Source organism: Zea mays, chromosome 1, assembly GCF_902167145.1.
Source record: "Zea mays cultivar B73 chromosome 1, Zm-B73-REFERENCE-NAM-5.0, whole genome shotgun sequence".
Taxonomy (NCBI): Eukaryota; Viridiplantae; Streptophyta; class Magnoliopsida; order Poales; family Poaceae; genus Zea; species Zea mays.
This window is the reverse complement of record NC_050096.1, coordinates 43188101-43208324: the sequence shown is the minus strand read 5'-3', so window position 1 is coordinate 43208324 and position 20224 is coordinate 43188101. Positions and strand designations below refer to the sequence as shown.

Sequence of the window (20224 nt, the reverse complement as noted above, 5' to 3'; positions counted from 1 at the left end):
GGACACGTGAACTCCCAACTTGCCCTTGCTCGTGAGGTGTTGCATAGGTTGGAGATTGCACAAGATGCTCGATCCTTATCGCTAAGTGAAATTTGGCTCAAAAATAAATTGAAGAAGCACTCCCTTGGACTTGCCTCATTAAAGCGCACCATCGCCCGTCTAAGATCTAGAGTTTCTTGGCTCAAAGAAGGTGATGCTAATACGAAATTGTTTCATATGCATGCCCGTCACCGGAAAAGAAAAAAAATTGTGGCAAGATTGGTTGCTGACAACCAGGTTTTCACTGGACATAATGAGAAGGCCATTCTAATGGATTAATTTTTTTCCAATCTGCTGGGTGTCAGCATTGACAGAGATTGCTCTATCAATCTTGAAGATGTGGGAGTTCCAACCTTTGATTTGGCTGCTCTGGACTTGCCTTTCTTGGAGAAAGAAGTGTGGGAAACAGTTAAATTGCTGCCTTCAGATAAGGCTCCGGGTCCTGATGGTTTCACAGGAGGATTTTATAAGGCCTGCTGGTCTATAATTAAAGGGGATATAATGGCAGCAGTTTCAGCAGTTTGGAGCAGGAGATTTGCGCAGTTCAATAGGCTGAACACAGCGTACATCACATTGATCCCAAAGAAGGAGGGGGCCGATCAAGTAAAAGACTTCAGACCAATTAGCCTGGTACATAGCTTCGCAAAACTGATCACCAAGCTGCTAGCTAATCGCCTAGCTGGAAGGTTAAATGAGATGATTTCACCCATTCAAAGTGCTTTTATAAAAGGCCGTTTTATTCAGGATAACTACATGTTAGTTCAGCAAACTGCAAGGCTCCTCCATCGACGAAGACAGGCCCATTTGCTTCTGAAATTGGACATCACAAAAGCCTTTGATTCTGCCTCCTGGCCTTTTCTCATAGAGGTATTACAAAGGATGGGATTTGGACAGATTTGGAGGGATATTCTATGTGGGCTACTTGCAACCTCTTCCACTCAAGTGATGGTAAATGGGTTTTCGGGCCAACATATTGTTCATCGTCAAGGACTACGACAGGGTGACCCCCTCTCACCGATGCTCTTCATTCTAGTCATGGATGTGCTTGGGCGAATGGTCACTGCAGCTGAAGGGGCAGGACTTCTTCAACCCCTTGCTACAAGATCTGTGCATCACCGAGTCTCTATGTATGCTGATAATGTAGTCCTCTTCTTGCGACCAGCTGCCGAAGATATAGCAACCATAGTGGATATTCTTCACCTATTCGGCGAGGCTTCTGGGCTACATAATAATGCCCAGAAATCTAATGTATATCCCATTCGTTGCGACGAGAGTGACATTGCAGTTGTGCAAGGTTTGCTGCCGTGTGGAATTTCGTCCTTTCCCTGTAAATATCTTGGACTTCCATTAACGCTGCGAAAGATAACCAAGGATCAGGCGCAACCAATTATCGACAAATTTGCAAATCAGCTTCCTGGATGGAAGGCAGACTTGATGACAAGGGCTGGGAGAACAGTTCAAGTGCGATTTGTGCTTACTGGGATGCTCATCTACTTAGCAATGGCAATTGATCTCCCAACTTATATCACAAAAGCAATCGATAAAATCCGAAGAGGCTTTCTTTGGAGAGGTCGCAAAGATATAAATGGGGGGCATTGTCTTGTTTCTTGGAGCAAAGTTTGTCGGCCTCTTGATTTGGGTGGTCTTGGTATTTCAAGCATTAAGGAGCTGAGTTGGGCGCTGCGGATGCGTTGGTTATGGCTGCAAAAAACGGAGCCTAACCGACCTTGGTCATCCTTGACTATTCGAGTTCCGGACAAGGTCCAGGCCTTCTTCAGTATGGCGATGCAAACGGAAGTTGGGAATGGTGCTAATACTCTTTTTTGGAAGGATCGATAGCTTCAAGGACAGAGGGTGGCAGATATTGCGCCAAGACTTCTTCAAGTTGTTCCGAAAAGAAAAATCAATACAAGGACAGTCCAAGAAGCTATTACTGGAAGAGCATGGATGTCGGATATTCGAGGGGCCCTATCTGTGGGGGCAATTGTTGATTATCTTCACCTTTGGAACTTATTGTTAACTGCTGAATTAAGGCCGAATGTTGAAGATAAGCACATTTTTAGGCTGGCTGCCAATGGAAAATATTCAGCGAAATCTGCCTACGAGGGGTTATTCATTGGCTCGATTCCTTTTGAACCGTACGAGAGGATATGGAAAACCTGGGCGCCTCCTAAATGTCGGTTTTTTATGTGGTTAGTTGCTCAAAAAAGGTGTTGGACAGCTGATCGTCTTGCAAAAAGAGGATTGGATCACCCTGATAGTTGCCCTCTTTGTGAACAAGAAAGTGAAACAATAGACCATCTTCTGGTCTCTTGTGTTTTCTCAAGGGAGTGTTGGTTCCTTTTGTTGAGACAATTTGGACTACATAATCTATCCCCTCAACCAGAAAATGATAGTTTCCTGGACTGGTGGAGGACAATAAGTGAAATGGCAGCTAGACAAATGAAGATGGGGATTAACTCCCTTGTTTTGCTTGGTGCATGGATCTTATGGAAGCACCGCAATCAGTGTGTCTTCGAGAGAGGCAGTCCGAGTGTTGCTGCTGTTCTGGAGCAGGTTGGAGAAGAGCGAAGGTTGTGGGAGATGGCATGGACTAAGGGGTTTATTTTCCTAGCAGCTAACCTTCCTCACGGCTAATTTCTGTTCAAGGGTTTGTTGTTTTTTATCTTTTTTCGAGGAGTTTAAACCTCAGTGTTATGGTTTGTAAGGGCTTCGGCCCCGACTTTTTTCTTCTTCTTAAATATAATGATATGCAGCTCTCCTGCATATTCGAGAAAAAAAAACCACGGATACAAAATAAGTCATGTTAAGACTATTTAGTGCATCTAAGCATACAGCGGAATCTGACGTACCCGGCTTGGCGTGCTCAGGCATCCAATCAGGTGGAAGGTGTTTACGGGCGTGCAGCATGAGCCTGCACAGGTCAAGAGGGGGAACTAGGAACACAGCATGCTTTTACCAAAATTATTTTTGAATAACATTGTGAGGAACTGACAACAATTAACTTTCCAAAACGCCTCCCTATAGTGGAGTTTCTGCTGTTGTATTCGTAATCAGAATCCTCGTGACAATAATTGCCTTACATCAAACATGTCAACTGTGACTGAAGAATGTATGAGCCACACGTATCAGACAAAAATACAGAGAGAGAATCTCTTCGGTGGTTTTGACATTTCTGAAGAGATAAAAAAAACATGCTCTTCTCCAGAACAACTCCATGATACTGTAACTAATCTAACAGAAATTTTTCTTGTGTGTAGTAAGTCGTTCTTTTCTTTCTCCTATTTGGAACACTAACTATTGACAATCTTAATGGAACTAATAAAAGAAAATTTACACCGATGACTTGCAGAAGCCTTTCTGACCTACCAACAAAACTTTATCTGACAATTGAACTCAATATGATACAAGATACACTTCCTGCAAAACTTCATGGAATATACCAGCTGAATCTTCCCGAGAAAACATGTATCGATGCTGATTTCAACACTCTTACGGTGATCAAGCAATCCAAGCGTTAATGAACAATCCAGATCTTGTTGGGAGCTATGACTTCATCCTGGACTTTAGATGAGTTTAGGCTCCAGATGTTTCATTGGAATTCTGCCTTCCCTGCTAAAAGCAATTCAAGTATAGTGAACCCACTGCACCTCAACTTTATAAAACCTTTCTAGATCAATGAGGCCATTCTTTATATATATGCATACGTATATACGTCTGTGTGTGTATATATATGTATATGTGTGTGTGTGTGTGTGTGTGTCTATATATATATATATATATATATGCGTAAATATACGTATATATACGTACGTATATATACATACATATATGTATATACATATATATGATGTCCATGCAAACGTGGTATAAAGATGAACAGCATAATATTCTATAAAAAGATATCATGGTTGAGCAGGGACACATCACACATTATGTCCAAGCACATCAGATATTTTAGAAGTAAAATTAAAGCTAGTAAGAAACAAGGTCTCTGATAATGGCATGTAGGGGCGTAGGGCCTGGTACCAAAAGTCATGAGCTCAGAGAGTTATTTTTGGTGGTAAACTTTTGAATTTATGGTCATACCTTGCCCTTGTCAAGCCATCCAAGTCCCCTAGAAAGCAGGCCGATTCTCCTGATAGGTGCAGTTTGGTTTGGTTCTTGATTTATCTTCGCAGGAACATGGTCTGCACGAGGTGAACTACAGAAGATTCCAAGTAAATGAAGTATTGTAGTATGAATTTAGAGTTCAAGCTTCTTAAATTAACAGTAAAAATATCAATCAAATGTTTGTTGGACACATGAAAAATTAATACTGCCTCCATCTTTTTATATTTGACGCCAAACAGTACAAAAATGAACTACAAAACGTCAAATAAGAAAATATGGAGGGAGTATAATTGAAGGGGAAAAGAAACCAAGGCAAGCAATAGCTAGCGGGACACATGAAGTAGACATGCGAATGTGAAGTAATAGACTTCCAATAAGACCAACTCCAGCAACGCCCTGCACGCGGGCGTGTATAACACTGTTTTGTATTATAGATGCACTGTTTGCAGAGAGGAGTTTGATAAGGAGTGGGATAGAAAGTCTGCTGGAGATAGTCTAAGTGATCTAGATGCTTGGAAAGTGGAAGTTAACCTTGAAGTGAAAGATTGGTTGGCTTTAACCTGCCCAACCTGGTATTGCTTTGTAGCTTCCAGCATTGTTTCTGCCATTACAGCTCTCTTCTCCATTTGTGAAAGTGCTGTCATTGCTGCTTCATACTTCTCCTGCATATAGAAGTTAGGGAAAAGTAGGCATCTAAAAGTAGCACTTAAAAAAACCCTGCTTGCAGAAGTTTTCCCAAGAATTAACCTGGAGCAAGTGAGCAGCGTGTTTTTGTTCAGCAGCATCTCGCTCAGCGGCTATGCGGGCATCTTCTGCCACTTTCTGTTCTTGCTCCATTCTTAACAAGATCTGTAGAATAATGTGTGTTTTAGACAATAAGATGTATAATGGACTTTGGACCAGGTAATATGATCCTTAAGACCCAAAGATTATAGCCAGAGAATGTATGCAATAAGACAACACCTGAAGCATTACTTGCTCTTGCTCTTGCTTGTCTGAAAAAGCTTTGCGCAGTTCATATGCCTCTGTTTCAAGCTTCTCAACCTGTGAATCGTTTCCAGGTCAATGGTGCATGAAGAAAAAAATAGGTAAGGGGAGAATTCATTGACTAAAGTAGTATATAGATATTCTTGAAGTACTATTTAGTTAAGAAAGAACTCAATGGCACATTTAGTAGTACTGGCCTATTGGGACATTCAACTTTGCTGAGAGGTACCAGAAAAAGTGATTCAAAAAAAACGATTCCAGTTATTACGTTAAAAAAAAAAGTAATTCCAGTTAGCATCATACCTTTGCACTCAACATACGTCTGTTGTCATGCTCGACCATCTCCATCAAAGCAGTTTCCAATTCCTCACTCCTTGAAAATATAAAGAAATATTAGCATAAAATTAAGTCGTAATTCAACTTGTGAATAGTTTTAACTAGATGAGGAGGACATCACTGTCCAGATACATGGAACAGCCTTTACTTCAATAGTAGTAATAGACTTAGCTGTTGCCAGTTACACTGTAGTAGCATGCACTGTGACTCTGACAGCAGCAGCCCTTTAAGCTATAAAAGGAGGGGTATCTCCAGATGTGAATTGTTGGGGGACTGTATACCCCATGGGGTCCCCCTCTGTTCACATGTTTTTAACCTCACCCTTGATGTGGACCGAAGGTATTTGTTCTCGCAGAAACCCCGAATGTTGCCCCCAAACTTCATCCAAGGAGGTTTCCGAAATGATGCCTTGGCGGAAGCATGAAGTCGTCTTCAAAGGAGCCCTCTGAAGGATGCATCGCGGGTGCACCGTTAGCAGGTCTGGGAAGGCGAACACGAAGGTAGCCTTGGCCACTTCGAAATGGCAACACTTGTTGCATAATCCAGCTCGGTTTATTTGTTTCCTTCTTAGTTGATTGATTAGTTTCCTTTCTTAGCTAATTGATAGTTGATTGATTACTTTCCCTCTTAGCAAATTGATAGTTGATTGGATAGTTTCCTTTCTTAGCTAATTGATTGTTCATCGATTCCGTGATTTATGGTTGTGAGCCTTTGTAATTGTATATATAACAAATCAATAGAATACATCTATGGCAGTGTAGTTTGTGAACGCCAAAAAAACTCAGTGTGTTCTTCTCGTGTTCGTGCTGAGTTTTGTGAGTGTTTGAGTGATCTAAGGATCATCTTCTTTACTCTGATGTGATTATATTTTTGAGACCCAATCCTGCTGACCTGTATGTGATAAGAGATGTTCTGCAGTATTTTGGACATGTTTCTGGTCTGAAAACTAATCTGGTTAAAAGTTCTGCTATACCCATTCAATTTTCAAATGAAGATATTGCGAGAACATCTGATATCCTATCCTGTTCTATTGGCGGTTTTCCTTGCACTTATCTTGGAATCCCCCTCAATATACATAAACCCTCTAAGACGAATCTTCAACCTTTACTTGACAAAATTGCAAATAGGCTGCCAGGTTGGAAAGCACCTCTTTTAAGCAAAGCTGGAAGATTAATTATTGTCAAATCCGTGATTTCTGCAACTCCCATTCATCTGATGCTAGCTCTGGATCTGCCCAAATGGTTTTTTAAAGCCATAAATAAAAGGAGAAGAGGTTTCTTATGGAAGGGGCAGGAGTAGGCCAATGGAGGAAATTGTTTGCTATCTTGGGCTAAGGTACAAAGACCTTATGTTTATGGTGGCCTTGGTGTACATGACTTAGAAAGAATGAGTTGGGTTTACGCATCCGCTGGTTGTGGTCTGATGGTCTCTTCAGGCCGATCCATCCAAGCCGTGGGCTGGTCTTCCTATCCATATTCCTAAACAAGCTCATGCTTTATTCAAAATGGCTGTCCTAGTTAAACATTGGGAATGGGGAAGCTACAAAGTTCTGGACTGACAAGTGGTTGCAGGGCAGCAGTGTTGCTGATGTAGCCCCTGAAAGGATTTCCAAAAGGTGTACAGTGAGTCAGGCACTCTTAAACAGAGTTTGGGTTTCAGATATCAGGGGAGCTCTAACTGTTCCAGTTCTAACAGAATTTCTCGGTATTTGGGAGCTTGTTGAGGGTACTACCTTGCATCCAGATGTCCCAAATCAGTTCTGTTGGAAGCTATCTTGTACAGAGCAGTACAGCAGCAAGACAGCCTACAATTCAATGTTTATTGGTTCCATTAGATTCTCACCCTGAAAGAGTATTTGGGAAACTTGGGCTCCTCCTAAGTGCAATTTTTTCATTTGGTTGGCAATCAATGGCTGCTGTTGGACCGCAGATCGCTTGGCTAAGAGAGGGCTTCCACATCATGTTGCTTGTCCAGTTGTCCTCTCTGTGATCAACTTATGGAAAACATCAACCATATTCTAGTTTCCTGTGTTTTTGCCAGGGAAGTCTGGACTATAATGCTTCATAGATTCATTGCGGTTGTGAGACCTCCCACTGCTACTAGCTTCTTCAATTCCTGGTGGTGCCGTGCAGCCAGGTCCTTGCCCAAAAAGGAGAGGAAAGGTTTTATTTCCCTAGTGATCCTAGTGGCTTGGGAGCTTTGGAAACACAGAAATGACATTGTTTTCACGGTGTTAGGCCAGATATCCAAAGTGTGGTGTCTGTAGTGGTTACTGAAGGGCAAACGTGGTGCCTGGCTGGGGCTTCGGCCCTCCAGGACCTGGCCCTAAAGGCTGGACCACTTAGGGTCCAATAGTTTTTAAGTGTGTTGTAATCCACCCCTTCCCCTCTGGGGGTGGCTAATCCATCAGGGGGCCCCCCTTTTTTCTTTCTTAATGAAATGACGAGCAGCTCTCCTGCGTGGTTCGAGAAAAAAAAATCTCTGGCAAGGTACACCGGTGAGTATAAGGCGTCAACTGGTACCAAAGCCGCTACCACTATCGGAGTTGTGCTTGCTGTCATACAGTACGGACAAACTGCCTCGCCACCGTGTTGTCATCAGGAGACAAGGAGCGGCTCTGGCTATGAAGGCTATAGCAATTTGTGATATGAAGCCAAGGGAGGTGGTTGAAGAGAAAGAAGATCAAGAAGTTTGGAAATCAATGAGCATCCGCTATTCCTCGTAATAAAACTACTAGCACTCATCTTTGTCATGCTTGTCAGCTAGGACGTCATGTTCGTCTACCCATTCATGCATCCTCCTCCCACACTACTTGTAATTTTCAGTTAATTCATTGTGGTCTCTAGACATCTCCCATCACCAATATTTCTGGTCACATATTATCTCCTTTCCCGTCATTTATGGATGTTTCCCTTACGCCTCAAATCTGACACCCTTTCCACACTCACCAATTTCTTTGCCTACGTTCGTACGCAATATGGTGTCACCATCCAGGGCGTTCAGTGCGATAATGGCCGGGTGAATTCGACAACATTCGCGCCCGCACATTCTCTTCACATGGAGTCCATATGTGTATGGCCTATCCCTACACTTCTGCTCAGAATGGAAAGGTTGAACGCATCATTTGCTCCATTAACAATGTTATTCACTCTCTGCTCATTCAGTCTAGTGTTCCCCCAGTTTTTGGGTCGCGGCTCTAGGCACCGCAACCTACCTTCTCAACATATTACCCACCAAAACCCTTGCTCTCTCCACACCACACTTTGCCTTGTTTGGCAAGATAGTCCAACACAATAGTTCGAATATAATGACAAGGTTTGAATCACACAATAGACTAACACAACGTAAGATAGTCCAACACAATAGTTCGAATATAATGACAGGTTTGAATCACACAATAGTATAATACACCACGAGATAGTTTATGTGCTACCATCATAATTAGCACATATATTATAGGCTAAGAAAATTACTAGAGGAGTCAATACCTTGTCTTAAAAATAAAGAAATTACAACATTGATAAGCTATGGAGTATTGGAATTACACATGTGATGTATAGTCTGTTACTTTGATATAAATTTGAACATTATTGCAATGATTTCAACATGAAGATGTGTTCAAACATAAAAGTGATGTACTACAAAGTTGTAGATCTCTTCGAGCTCTACAATTTTCATATAAACTTTATCTTCATCCAAGTTCATATGTAAAAGTTATGATTTTATAAAAATATTGCGTAGAAAAAGGAAAACGGGTACCAAAACCCGAGTACTCGTATCTGACCCGAATATCTGAGTATTTACTGAATAGTCCTCGCACCAAATTCGACTTGAATCCGAAGCTACACTATTCGAGTACTACACGTACCCGCTCGGAGTATAAAAATATCAGAATCTGTATCAAAAAAAGAGTATTTATATTGTCTATATTCGGTACCCGATGAGTATACCCAACCCATTTTCACCCCTATGTACAAAAGTTTGGTGGGGAGTCTGTGCTATCTAGTTCATACCCAACACATTTGTGGTGGGTTTTGTGAGGCGCTTCATGGAGAGACTGTGGCAAGAGCATCTAGTCGCCATCAAACACATCATGTGCTGCATCGCCGGCATAGTCAACTACGACCTTGTCTAGCGCTACAACACTGACAGCAGTTGACGGGCTACACGCTGACTAGGTACACAGACGGCGGCTTGGGGGAGACATCAATGAGAAGAGAGGCACCGACGGCATTGTCTTCTTCCTAGGAGACATGCTTGTGTCTTGGCAGTCCCAAAAACAAAAGAGGGTGGCCCTCTCAACTTGTGAAGCAGAATATATGGTGGACGACTGGACGTGGCTGGAGCATGCCAGGTTGTGTGGCTCGTGCAGCTGTAGGAGGACATCACCGGCGTCAAAGTCCAGTTGTCGCTGCTGAAGATGGACAATTAGTCCGCAATTGCACTCAGCAAGAACCCTATTTTTCATGATTCAAGTAAGCACATCGACACTAAATTATATTTCATTTATGAATGTGTGGGTAACAGGAAGATCTACGTGGATCATGTGAATGCTGAAGAACAGCTTGCAGAAATTCTAACGAAGTCACTTGGACGCATATAGTTCGCTGAAATTCATGGCGAGAGTGGCATCATCAAGGTGTCGAATAAACCGAGACAGGCTTAGGGAAAGATTGTTGCATAATCCTGCTCAGTTTATTTGTTTCCTTCTTGGTTGATTGATTAATTTCTTTTCTTAGTTAATTGATATCTGATTGATTAGTTTTCTTTCTTAGCTAATTGATTTTTGATTGGTGTCGTGATTTATAGTTGTGAGCCTTTATAATTGTATATAAATATATCAATAGAATACACCTATTGTGGCGGTGTAGTTTGGTAGCACCAAAAAAAATGTGTTTTCTTCCACTGTTCGTGTTGAGTTTTGTGAGCGTTTGAGTGATCTAGGGATCATCTTCGTCGCTAGCAAGGCACGCCGGCGATTATAAGGCTTCAACACTATGGGAAAGAGGAGCAGCCGCTCGAACCCCATTGCACTTGTGAAGGTGCAACATTCTAGAGAAACACATGGACTGGAGGAAAGTGCCACTTGTCTAAGTCAAAATCCGAATTGGATTCCCTGAAAGGACCAAAAAATTTGTGTTTTCTTCCAGTGTTCATGTTGAGTTTTGTGAGCGTTTGAGTGATCTAGGGATCATCTTCGTCTCTAGCAAGGCACGCCGGCGATTATAAGGCTTCAACACTATGGGAAAGAGGAGTAGACGCTCGAACCCCATTGCACTTGTGAAGGTGCAACATTCTAGAGAAACACAAGGAATGGAGGAAAGTGCCACTTGTCTAAGTCAAAATCCGAATTGGATTCCCTGAAAGGACCAAAATGCCCCTAGATTCCTAGAATGCAGGGAATATGCTTGGAATCTAGCCCTAGGGTAGGGCCTTTTTGGTCCGACAAGTGCAATTGTTGATATGTTAAATCTGCTCAAACAAGTACAATTGTTTATGTTACTGTATCTAGAGCTGAAATGATATTGAACATAAGTTGCTAGACCCAAGTAGGCCCTGGTCTTGACCCCAGGTGCATGTTCATTCCAATGTATGTGCTCGGTTATGGCCACTCTAACCTTGGTTAGTAATGGGACAGATACTGTTCTGCTCTGATCATAGATTACATGGTCGTACATTGCTGAATTGGCTTCCCACTTAACTGCCCTAGTTCCTAAGCGAGCGATCAGTCAAAGAACTGATGCTCTATCTCCAGCAGCCTCCCTATCACACCCCTCATTTCAAACTCCACTCTACAAACAGTACATCTACGGTGCAAAACAGTGTTATGCGCGTCCATATGCACGGTATTACTGAAGATGTCAGGGACTACAAAATAGGCGTTGGGTGATAGACATCAAAGGTGCTTTAATGGTTCAGGGTACAGGCCATGAAGAATACCTATTGGTATGGGACTGGGCGGAAGAAATAGTTCTGCATCCTGGTGTGCAGGACCAACATACATGGAAGTTGACCAACTCAGGTACATACATCTGGAAAACCACCAACAAAGCGTTTTTTTGTGGGCACCATTCGTTTTCCCTTTGGAAAAGGATTTGAAAATCTTGCATTCTGTTGTGCTGCAATTGTTTCTTGTGGCTGGCTCTTCTCAATCATTGTTGTACAGCTGATAGACTTCCTAAGTGAGGCCTATGTTTTCTGGTCGCTCGACCAGCTAGTTGAACTGGGGGAACGACCAGGCAACTAATCTCGATTAGTCGTCGACTAGGTCGACTAATCGACCTCTGGTCGACCTGGTCGTTTACTAATCGTCCTGTTCATCCAGGACCTATGTATATAATTATATAATATATATGAAGGATAGGGTAAACATGACATGAATTCAGCAATACTGAAAACAGCAAAGAAACACCTACTAGTTACTAATACTACCAGTCCCAGATACCACACAGCACACATTACCACCCAGTTACCTAAAGAAGATCTTCATCCAACTGAAATTCATCACCTGCAGCTCCCCTTCCACCTGATTCTTGTTCGCGCGTGTCTGAACGAGAAATCTGGGGCGGTGAAGTCTGGAACTCTGGATTCTGGAACTAGAACCGCGCAGCGCGCACAGATGGTCGCCGGTCAGCCGGTGTACTGGTGAAGTCTGGATTCTGGAACGAGAAGTCTAGGAGCCGGTAGGAAAATAGAGAAGAAGAGAAGAAAAAGAAAGAGATCGAGATGCCAGGAAAGTAGGAGATGTGAACCGTCTGTTTTATAGAGAGTAGAGACGGCGCTGGCGTTCCATCTCCCTGTAGCCGGGCCGCCCGCCAAAAAAAAGCCCACGAAATCAAAAATTCAGGATCCTAAACCCTAGTCCCGCAGAATCGGCTGATCGAGCGACTAATCGCCCCTAATCGTCGACTAGTCAGACGACCAGGGCGATTAGGTGCTCTGATCGGGTCGGATGTGCTAATCGAGTACCCTAAACCGACTAGCCCGACTAATCACGATTAGTCGGACGACTTGAAAACAGAGAGTGAGGCCTTCCGCACCAAACTCGCTGCCCTCTTTGTGATCAGGAGGAAGAAAATATGCAGCACCTTCTCACTTCCTCTCGTGATATCACAGAGGGTTTAGCAACTCTCCAGCGTATGAGGTTTCCTTTCTTGGCTCCAATTTCTGACATTGGCAGATTCTCATGATGATGGAGTGGATCCCTTATTCCCTCACAAAGGTTGACAAACAATTCAGGAAAGACCTGAACACTTAGGTCATTCTTGCCATGTGGGAAATTTGGAACCGTTGCAAGATTGCATCTTGAACTCGGTGTCCCCTAATGCAAACCTAGTTGTGAGGGTTGTCGGGGAGAGACATCAGGGAAAACACAACAATATGGTGTGCTGCTGGTGCAAAACCAGTACCGACTTTTTGTATAGTTCTGTGGTGTTTCTCTAGGTCGGCTCGTTGTTCTTTGTTTCATTGTCACGCTAATTATGTCCTGTGGTGCGGTGTGGGGTTTGCAATTGGTTCCTTTTCTTCTTTAATGAAATAATATACAACTCTCTTATGTATTCAAGAAAAAATATAACCCAAACCTGAGATCAGCTGATCTTTTCTCCTCGAGCAGCTTGCATAGTTCAACCTTTAGCCATGACACCTGTATGAACATTGCAGCATTGCACATGTAAAAATTCATCACATATGCATAAGAAAATAATCTTCAAATATTTGGGTTGTAAAGATAAGTCAGTTGTCAGGATATAATTCTAAGCAAGAAAATATGAACATTATGAACAGAACCATTCAGTCTTACAGAATAAGGGATTGTGATATTGACATGGAACCATTATGAATCGGCAGATTTTTAACCAGGAGTTTAACTAATATATTTTAACACAAAGAAAAAAATGATACTTTTCATATTGTTCACAGAAATAAAATAACATACTAGCAGAGTTGTTACCTGATCTTGAAGATCAACACCCTGATCCAAATCATTATCCAGTATAGAACTAGTACTAAGGTAGGTCTCAAGATTTGCTGGCCCAGTCTCTCCATTCACCTTTGAACCATCTAGCCCTTCCTTGGACTTAACTGGTGAGCACACATATGAAGGATCATGTTTAAAGCTATAAAGTTTGGTTGCTAACCCCTTCTTATCTTTCCAGGAGCCACGGTCTTTCGATCTTTCCTCCATTGCAGTTAAAATTTCAGGCCTGTACTTTTTCCTTAACTCTTGCAATCCCATTTCTCTAACTGATTGAAAACCCATACAAGCTGTCAATACAAGCTGGCTGCTGTCAAATGTAGATCCAGCAAGAGACTGCAGTAGTGTAATTGCATCTCCGGCATCTTTTGTGGTCACTAGTGCAGGCCCTGCAAATTAATGTATGAAGACAACAGTGTTAGTTGCACATCAAAATTCGTAAAAAAAAAGAACAAATAAAAAAACTTTAACATTTTCCAGATGTTAATAAACAGACTACGAAGGAATAACCAATACCATATAAATCCAGCAAAGCAAGTGTCGTCCTGAACAACATTATGCGATTTCCTTCAAAAAGGATGACATCCCAAATGCGAAGTACTATAAGAGAGGTAAAGTCTTACTTAGATATCGATAGCACACATATGGTAACAGAATATAACCTACAAAGACATAAGAAAATTTTCCATATGCTGATAGTGAGATTTAAATGTTAGTGAACCAGAAGGGGATTAACCAATATTACAGCAGTGAACTACCAACAAAAATATTGGAATAACACATATCATAATGAAAGAACCAAGACACTGTATAAAACCTGACCACTTTCCCATGGAAGCATATTGATGAAAATTGAAAGAAACCATGGTCCAGTTATCCATCCCACTTGAACTCCCAAGAATTCCATATGTTTGGCTGAAGAAAATTGCAATTGATGTAAGTGCCAAGTAATAACCATAACAAGAACCTTCAATAGAAAAAACATTTAGGTGTAGATATTTTGAGATACAGTGCCTTCAAAATATTAAGCAATAGTCACAAACATATGTGTGATTTTTTTTAACATATAATTAAACATGGCAAAGACAAATATAGTGACATCATTGGAAAACATACCCAATTTAGGGAACCTTTCTCGTACAACCTCCTCAAGGACGAGTTGGTCAACCTGTGTATTGAGCAGCAACATAGTTCAAATGTTCCATGGAAAAGAGTGCATGCATCAAGACCCACAACTTCAAAACTACCTGAGATTCAATCATTTCTTCAGTGTAGTATCCATCAAAATAATCATCAATAACCCCTACTAAGGCCCTGAAATGCAAAAGCAAGTCAAAATGGAGAAGCCATACAGCCTTGCACTAAAAAAGGGCCATTGAATATTTTTTTCCCTTCCATATACAAGGTCCATTTCATGAAGACATACCAAAATGCATTTTCTTCAGGCATGAATAACAAAAATAGCCCAGCAAAAAAGTTCATGGCCTGCAAGAGGGAAAAAGTGAAGATAAAAGGTACTTTCATCATAGTGGTTATTTCAGAAACCGGTTTAAACTCTTCAAGTGTGAGGCATGTTGAAGGCAAAATAAATATAGCCATAAACTTCATAGTACATTAGTACATGTGGTGTTTTTTTCCTGACCTGGTAAAGATGGCTACAATGAAACTTTTTATGTGGAGATAGACTTCACTGGTTTTACATTATGTCAAATCCCTTCTGAAGCTACAATAGGTATATGGTATAAGCAACATTTTGCTCAACAGAAATCCAGAACTAATGATTGAAAATGTATCACTTATCATAGGCCCATAGCTTATAATGGATCTCTCAAAATTTAAGGTCATACATTACAATTTTGCTCAAATGCTCAACTGAACATCAGAGACATGACCTTTCATAGTTTGCATGCACCAATTAGGATTACAATCTATCTCATTCAATACAATTAAGCCAACAAGAGGCTAGATAAAAAAAACAAAATTCCTTCAATTGGCATCAATTTACCTGGCAGTACCCAACTGATGGATTATGCCTTGCATATGCGGTTAACAACCGCCTCAAAGCATTCCTCCCATCCTCATCTAATGCAGGGTGTCCTGGAAATGTTCGTGGCAAATCCTGTAATGGAAACAGAAATCAAGTGTATAGAAACACTAGAGGTTGTCAACCATGGCATGCTTCCTCTAAATTCGAACTGTTGCAGAAAACAACCTTCTCTATCTGTCCTTTCCATTTCTCAGGCTGGGTAACTTTTCTGGGTGCACTTCCCTGTTCGTTGACCACTGGGTCCACAAGATCCTTTTCATCCAATGTCTCAGTCCTGTCATCAAGCAATTTGTTGTAGTACCCAGGAATCCTTCGAGCACCAACACCCACAAATGCTTGCCATATCTGCAGGGAAGTCAACAATATGTGAGCATGAAGTATCAAATCTCACACACAAAGCAGACAGCAGCGATTTGTAAAACTGGTTTTGCAGTTGCACCTCTCCTCTAAGAGCCATTGGTACACCTCCACGAACCAAGCTCTCAAGCTCCTCCCTCCAAGGAAAATAGGACCCATCATTGCCTCCATCCAAAGCAGTACCTGTAGAATCATGAGTTGTCTCCTGTCCAAGTTCCACCTTCTCTGCAACACAAGACTCAACCTCAGCTGGATCTCCGTCATCACTCGCTTCTGCAGTCCTTCCTTCCTCTTCAATAGAAGTAAGCTGTGCTCCATCGTTTCCATGAATACCATTTGCACCATTACCACCCTTCACTACCCGAGAGCTCATCATTTTGTCAATGATGCTAAGTGCTGCACGTACCCGCCGCTGGGACTCAACTTTTATGGGCTTCAGTTCATCCAACAACCCCTTATCCAAGAAGAGCTCTACCAGCTTTTCCATGTTGCCATTATTCTCTTCTTCCAATTCTTCTGAGCTTCCATTCAAATCTTTTAGTTCTTCAAAGTCCCCATTTGTTTCCATCAAGCCCTCTAAGGCTTTGATTGCTTCTGTAGAGCTGCTGCTACCAGTCTTCTCTTGCAGTTTGTCCAAGTTAGTTACATCTTTCAGATCTTCTGATTTACCATTTGCTTCTCGTGATTCAGCACTGGCATCGGATTCCTTTGGGCTTTCCAAGTTGTTGTTATGTTCTGCATTCTCAGATCCCTCCTCTTCATCATCACAATGTATTCCGATGCCGCTATTCTCTTGTGCCTGTCCTGCACCTGACGCAGGATCCCCGGTAGATGCATATGGTGAAACGCTGGGTGTAGTGGGCACATTCGCTGCATCAGCCAACCTGTCCAAGAAGTCTCTCCATCTGTGCGCCCTCTCCTCCTCCTCTTCCTAACAAACAATCCTCAAAAGGCAAAATAAAAAATCTGCCATAAACAGACAAGGAACATCATTTCCAGCACGGTAAAATAAATTACTACCTTGTAAATCTTGGCGTACTCGCGGAAACGCTGCAGATGCTGTGGCCGCACCGCGAAACCATAAGCGTCCCTGCGCCAAACCTCAGGACCATCAACCACAGCTCCCGGAGGGAACCCCAACAAAGGCATTCCCCCCCTCCTCAGGCCAATATGAAAACAAGGAACGGAGAACAAGAGACCATAGCAGAGAAAAGGAGGCAGGCGAAATGGGCAAAGGGACCCGCCTTTTTGTGGGATTTACCGTGGGGACTCGGCGTCCATGGGGATCAGCGCGCATTAAAGAAGAAGCGACAGCGCGACCTCGCCACCGCACGCCATGGATTGACCAAAGCCATAAACCCTAGCCCGCACGGGCCCCGAGATCCACGCACATGGGAGGAGGAATTCTGGAGAGGAAGGGAATCAGGATTGCAACGGGTCGTGGCAAGACCGGGTGAAGCCACGCGCGCTGGCGTTAACTGCGCTGCCGCGGCGCACGAGGAATGCCCATGCGCGAGGCGACGAAGAGGAATTGAATTGGAGAAAAAGGGGGCAGCGCAGATTGGGGACGGCGAAGAGGAGACAGAGAGAAGAAGAAAAAAAAAGGTCATTTTGCGTCGACGCTAGAGCACCGGAGCACGTGGCGCGCGGCACGACGATTTCGCGCACGCCCGCGGGCGCGCTTTTGCCCTGCCTCCTGCATGGATTTCAATTGAAGAAGACACGGGAGTATGGTATGGTACTTATACGAACCTCTTGTACTCGAAGTCCAAGGCCGCGGCGCCCATGGCCGCCGCCGCGCGGCTCCCGGCACGCGCCGTGGTGGCCGGTCGGAGCGCAGAGACTCGTCGAACGCCTCGTGCCTACCGGCGCAGCGTCGTAGCCCGAGTAGGAGCAAGGAGGACGGCGGAGAGCTTTGAATGGGTCTGGACTCTGGAAAGTAATCGCCTGGTTTTGACCTGGAAACTAATTGGTCAAAATGGACAAATGATGCTTTATAATCGATCGATGGTTCTTCATCAGAGAAAAAATGCATCAGGCACGCTGGTAGCTTTAATCATGGCAGGGTACCGATCGTGCGTGCTATTCCGGTGTGGCTGTGTCAGGTCCCAGCTCCCAAGCTTTGGTCCTAGCTCGTCAGGTGGTTCGGTGAGGAAGGGATGTTTCTGTGGCCAGTGGGACCAGAGGGATTGGACCACCACTGATCAAGTGTTCTTGTACTGTGGCTCTGTTTGGATCCTTCAAGCCCGGCTAGAGCTAGAGCTAGTTTCTAGCTCTAACTCTAGCCCAAACTAGCTCTAGCCCTCTACATGTTTGGATCCAAGGGCTAGTTTACAATAAACCTTTCCTTATCCGGATTTAGTGTGGCAAACTCTTGTGTGGCTTCTCCCACACACAAATAACACAAATAAATTTATTTTCACAAATCAAACATCCAAATCACAATTTAATTTCTGCATACAAATGTGATGTCCCATACGAACATACAAGTCCTTAATCAATATTAAAAAAATTACACTCCATGAAACAAAGCATGAGCTAATTCATCACGGAAGGCATTCATGTTGACATCTTCAACAAGAGGTTCGTCTTCTGGCCATGTTGATGCTGCAGAACTAGGCATTGGGTTATAATTTTCATCGGCATCACATGCTTCGAATTCTCGATCCGCAATTCTACTCTCTCGAATAAAATTGTGAAGAGGCATACATGCAACAATAATTCTAGTTTGCTTGTCCTCTGGAAATCTTTGCATGTTCAACAAAATCCTAAACTTCATCTTCAACACTCCAAAACTTCTTTCTATCACATTTCTAACTTTGGCATGTGCATGGTTGAAGACTTCTTTCATACCTTGGGGCGGTGGGCCGTTATGCCATTGCTCGACATGGTACCTTGTACACCGGTATGGTGAAAGGTATCCCGGACGATTTGGGTAACCCGCATCAACCACATAATACTTGCCTACATATTTTGAAAGGTAAACGATAAGACTTAGATGAACTAGTTTAATTGGTTTAAAATTGTTGCAAGAAAGGTGAAGTAAGAAAACCTGGTGGTGGATGTGGAAATTTGTGGTGATGAGTAGTTATGGCATCTTTGAAAACTCTCATGTCATGTGCTGAACCAGGCCATCCCGACAACACAAAGGTAAATCTCATGTCAAAATCACAAACAGCATGCACATTTTGACTGGTCTCATTGTGCCTGTTCAAATATGGAATCCTCTTACTCTTATCAACCACAACCTTGATATGTGTCCCATCGATAGCTCCTATGCAATCGTTGAACTTTGGCCAAAATGCTGGATTCTCTAAATTTGGGTGCATCTCTGCAAATGTTGGGTCCTTGGGTGCAATGTTGTCATGTGCTAACTTCAGGAGGCATGTCAAAACTCTGCTAAATGTCCTACTTACTGTCTCCATAGACCTCCTAAAACGGTTGTCAGCCTGTCTAACTGCCTGTGAGCCTCCAACAATCCATAAAAACATAGCAAGAGCCTCTACAGATGTCAATTTTTTAGTGGATTTCAACCCATATCTACGGACCAAAGTATTATGCAGTCTATAAAATAAAGGCCTCTCAACCCTAAACATGTTGTAACATTGGGTATCTCTTGCTAGTGTCTCTTGCACCCATTCCAAACCAGAATCCCCAGCGACCCTTTTAGGTAGTTTCAGGAAGTAGTTATCAGAGTACATACCCAAGATAGGAACCAACAGCACAATCATTTTTTGTTGTTGCACCAAATTGTTGTGACACCTGGATATAATTTCATCCTCACTTGAGCTGCCTCCATCGACTACTTCTTCGTCATACATGATACCATCATCATCTTCCTGCTTCAACACATTTAACAAACTATAAGGACGTTGCATAAGACTAGACATCACAGCTCATAGATAAGTTCAAATATTTCAAGACACATATATAATATTTCAAGACCTCACACACATAGATAAAGGTTCATTACACACACAGATATTACTTCAAGACGGAACACACATATATAAAGGTTCATTACACCACATAGATAAAGGTTCACTACTATGCATAGATATGAGATAACGGTTCTCTACTCCAAATTGTTGTCCCTGCACCATTTCTTGAAGAAACCCAACCTAAGCTCAGGAGTTAACTGGCCACAAAAGAACTCCCTTTGAAACTCTGTTGCGAACAACTTTGACATAGCATACACGTTGTCAACTGTTCTCTCAATGCCACACTCAAATGCAAGTTCTTGACACCTCTTGACAGAAAACTCTGCCTTCTGATTTGCACGTTTCTCCATTTGCTTAGTGTTGGCTACAACAGACTCTTTGAAGGTACTTGCTATGTCCTTGACAATCTTCACCATCGGGCTCTTACTC

The 20224-nt window shown here is 42.7% G+C and overlaps 1 protein-coding gene across 14 annotated transcripts; it reads right to left on the bottom strand.

Moving 5' to 3' along the window:
- Positions 1 to 3041: 3041 nt before the first annotated feature.
- LOC103634483 (ecotropic viral integration site 5 protein homolog) lies at positions 3042 to 18060 on the bottom strand. Of its 14 annotated transcripts, none has more exons than XM_035963386.1 (19): positions 17925 to 18027; positions 17607 to 17812; positions 16875 to 16944; positions 15937 to 16785; positions 15663 to 15842; positions 15456 to 15569; positions 14877 to 14935; positions 14698 to 14764; positions 14567 to 14618; positions 14273 to 14365; positions 13967 to 14050; positions 13427 to 13839; positions 13059 to 13120; positions 5443 to 5512; positions 5116 to 5196; positions 4900 to 5001; positions 4684 to 4814; positions 4129 to 4243; positions 3042 to 3651 (listed from the first exon to the last, which is right to left on the bottom strand). In XM_035963386.1, exons 2-19 carry the CDS (start codon positions 17639 to 17641, stop codon positions 3616 to 3618), a joined length of 2613 nt encoding a protein of 870 aa, XP_035819279.1. In that variant the 5' UTR covers positions 17642 to 17812; positions 17925 to 18027; the 3' UTR covers positions 3042 to 3615. The 14 variants fall into 14 exon arrangements, with proteins under 14 accessions (XP_035819279.1, XP_020401677.1, XP_020401678.1 ...); XM_035963381.1 differs by having other exon boundaries at positions 3090 to 3654; positions 17607 to 17819; positions 17925 to 18040; XM_008656185.3 differs by having other exon boundaries at positions 3090 to 3654; positions 17925 to 18005.
- Between the last annotated feature and the right edge of the window lie 2164 nt (positions 18061 to 20224).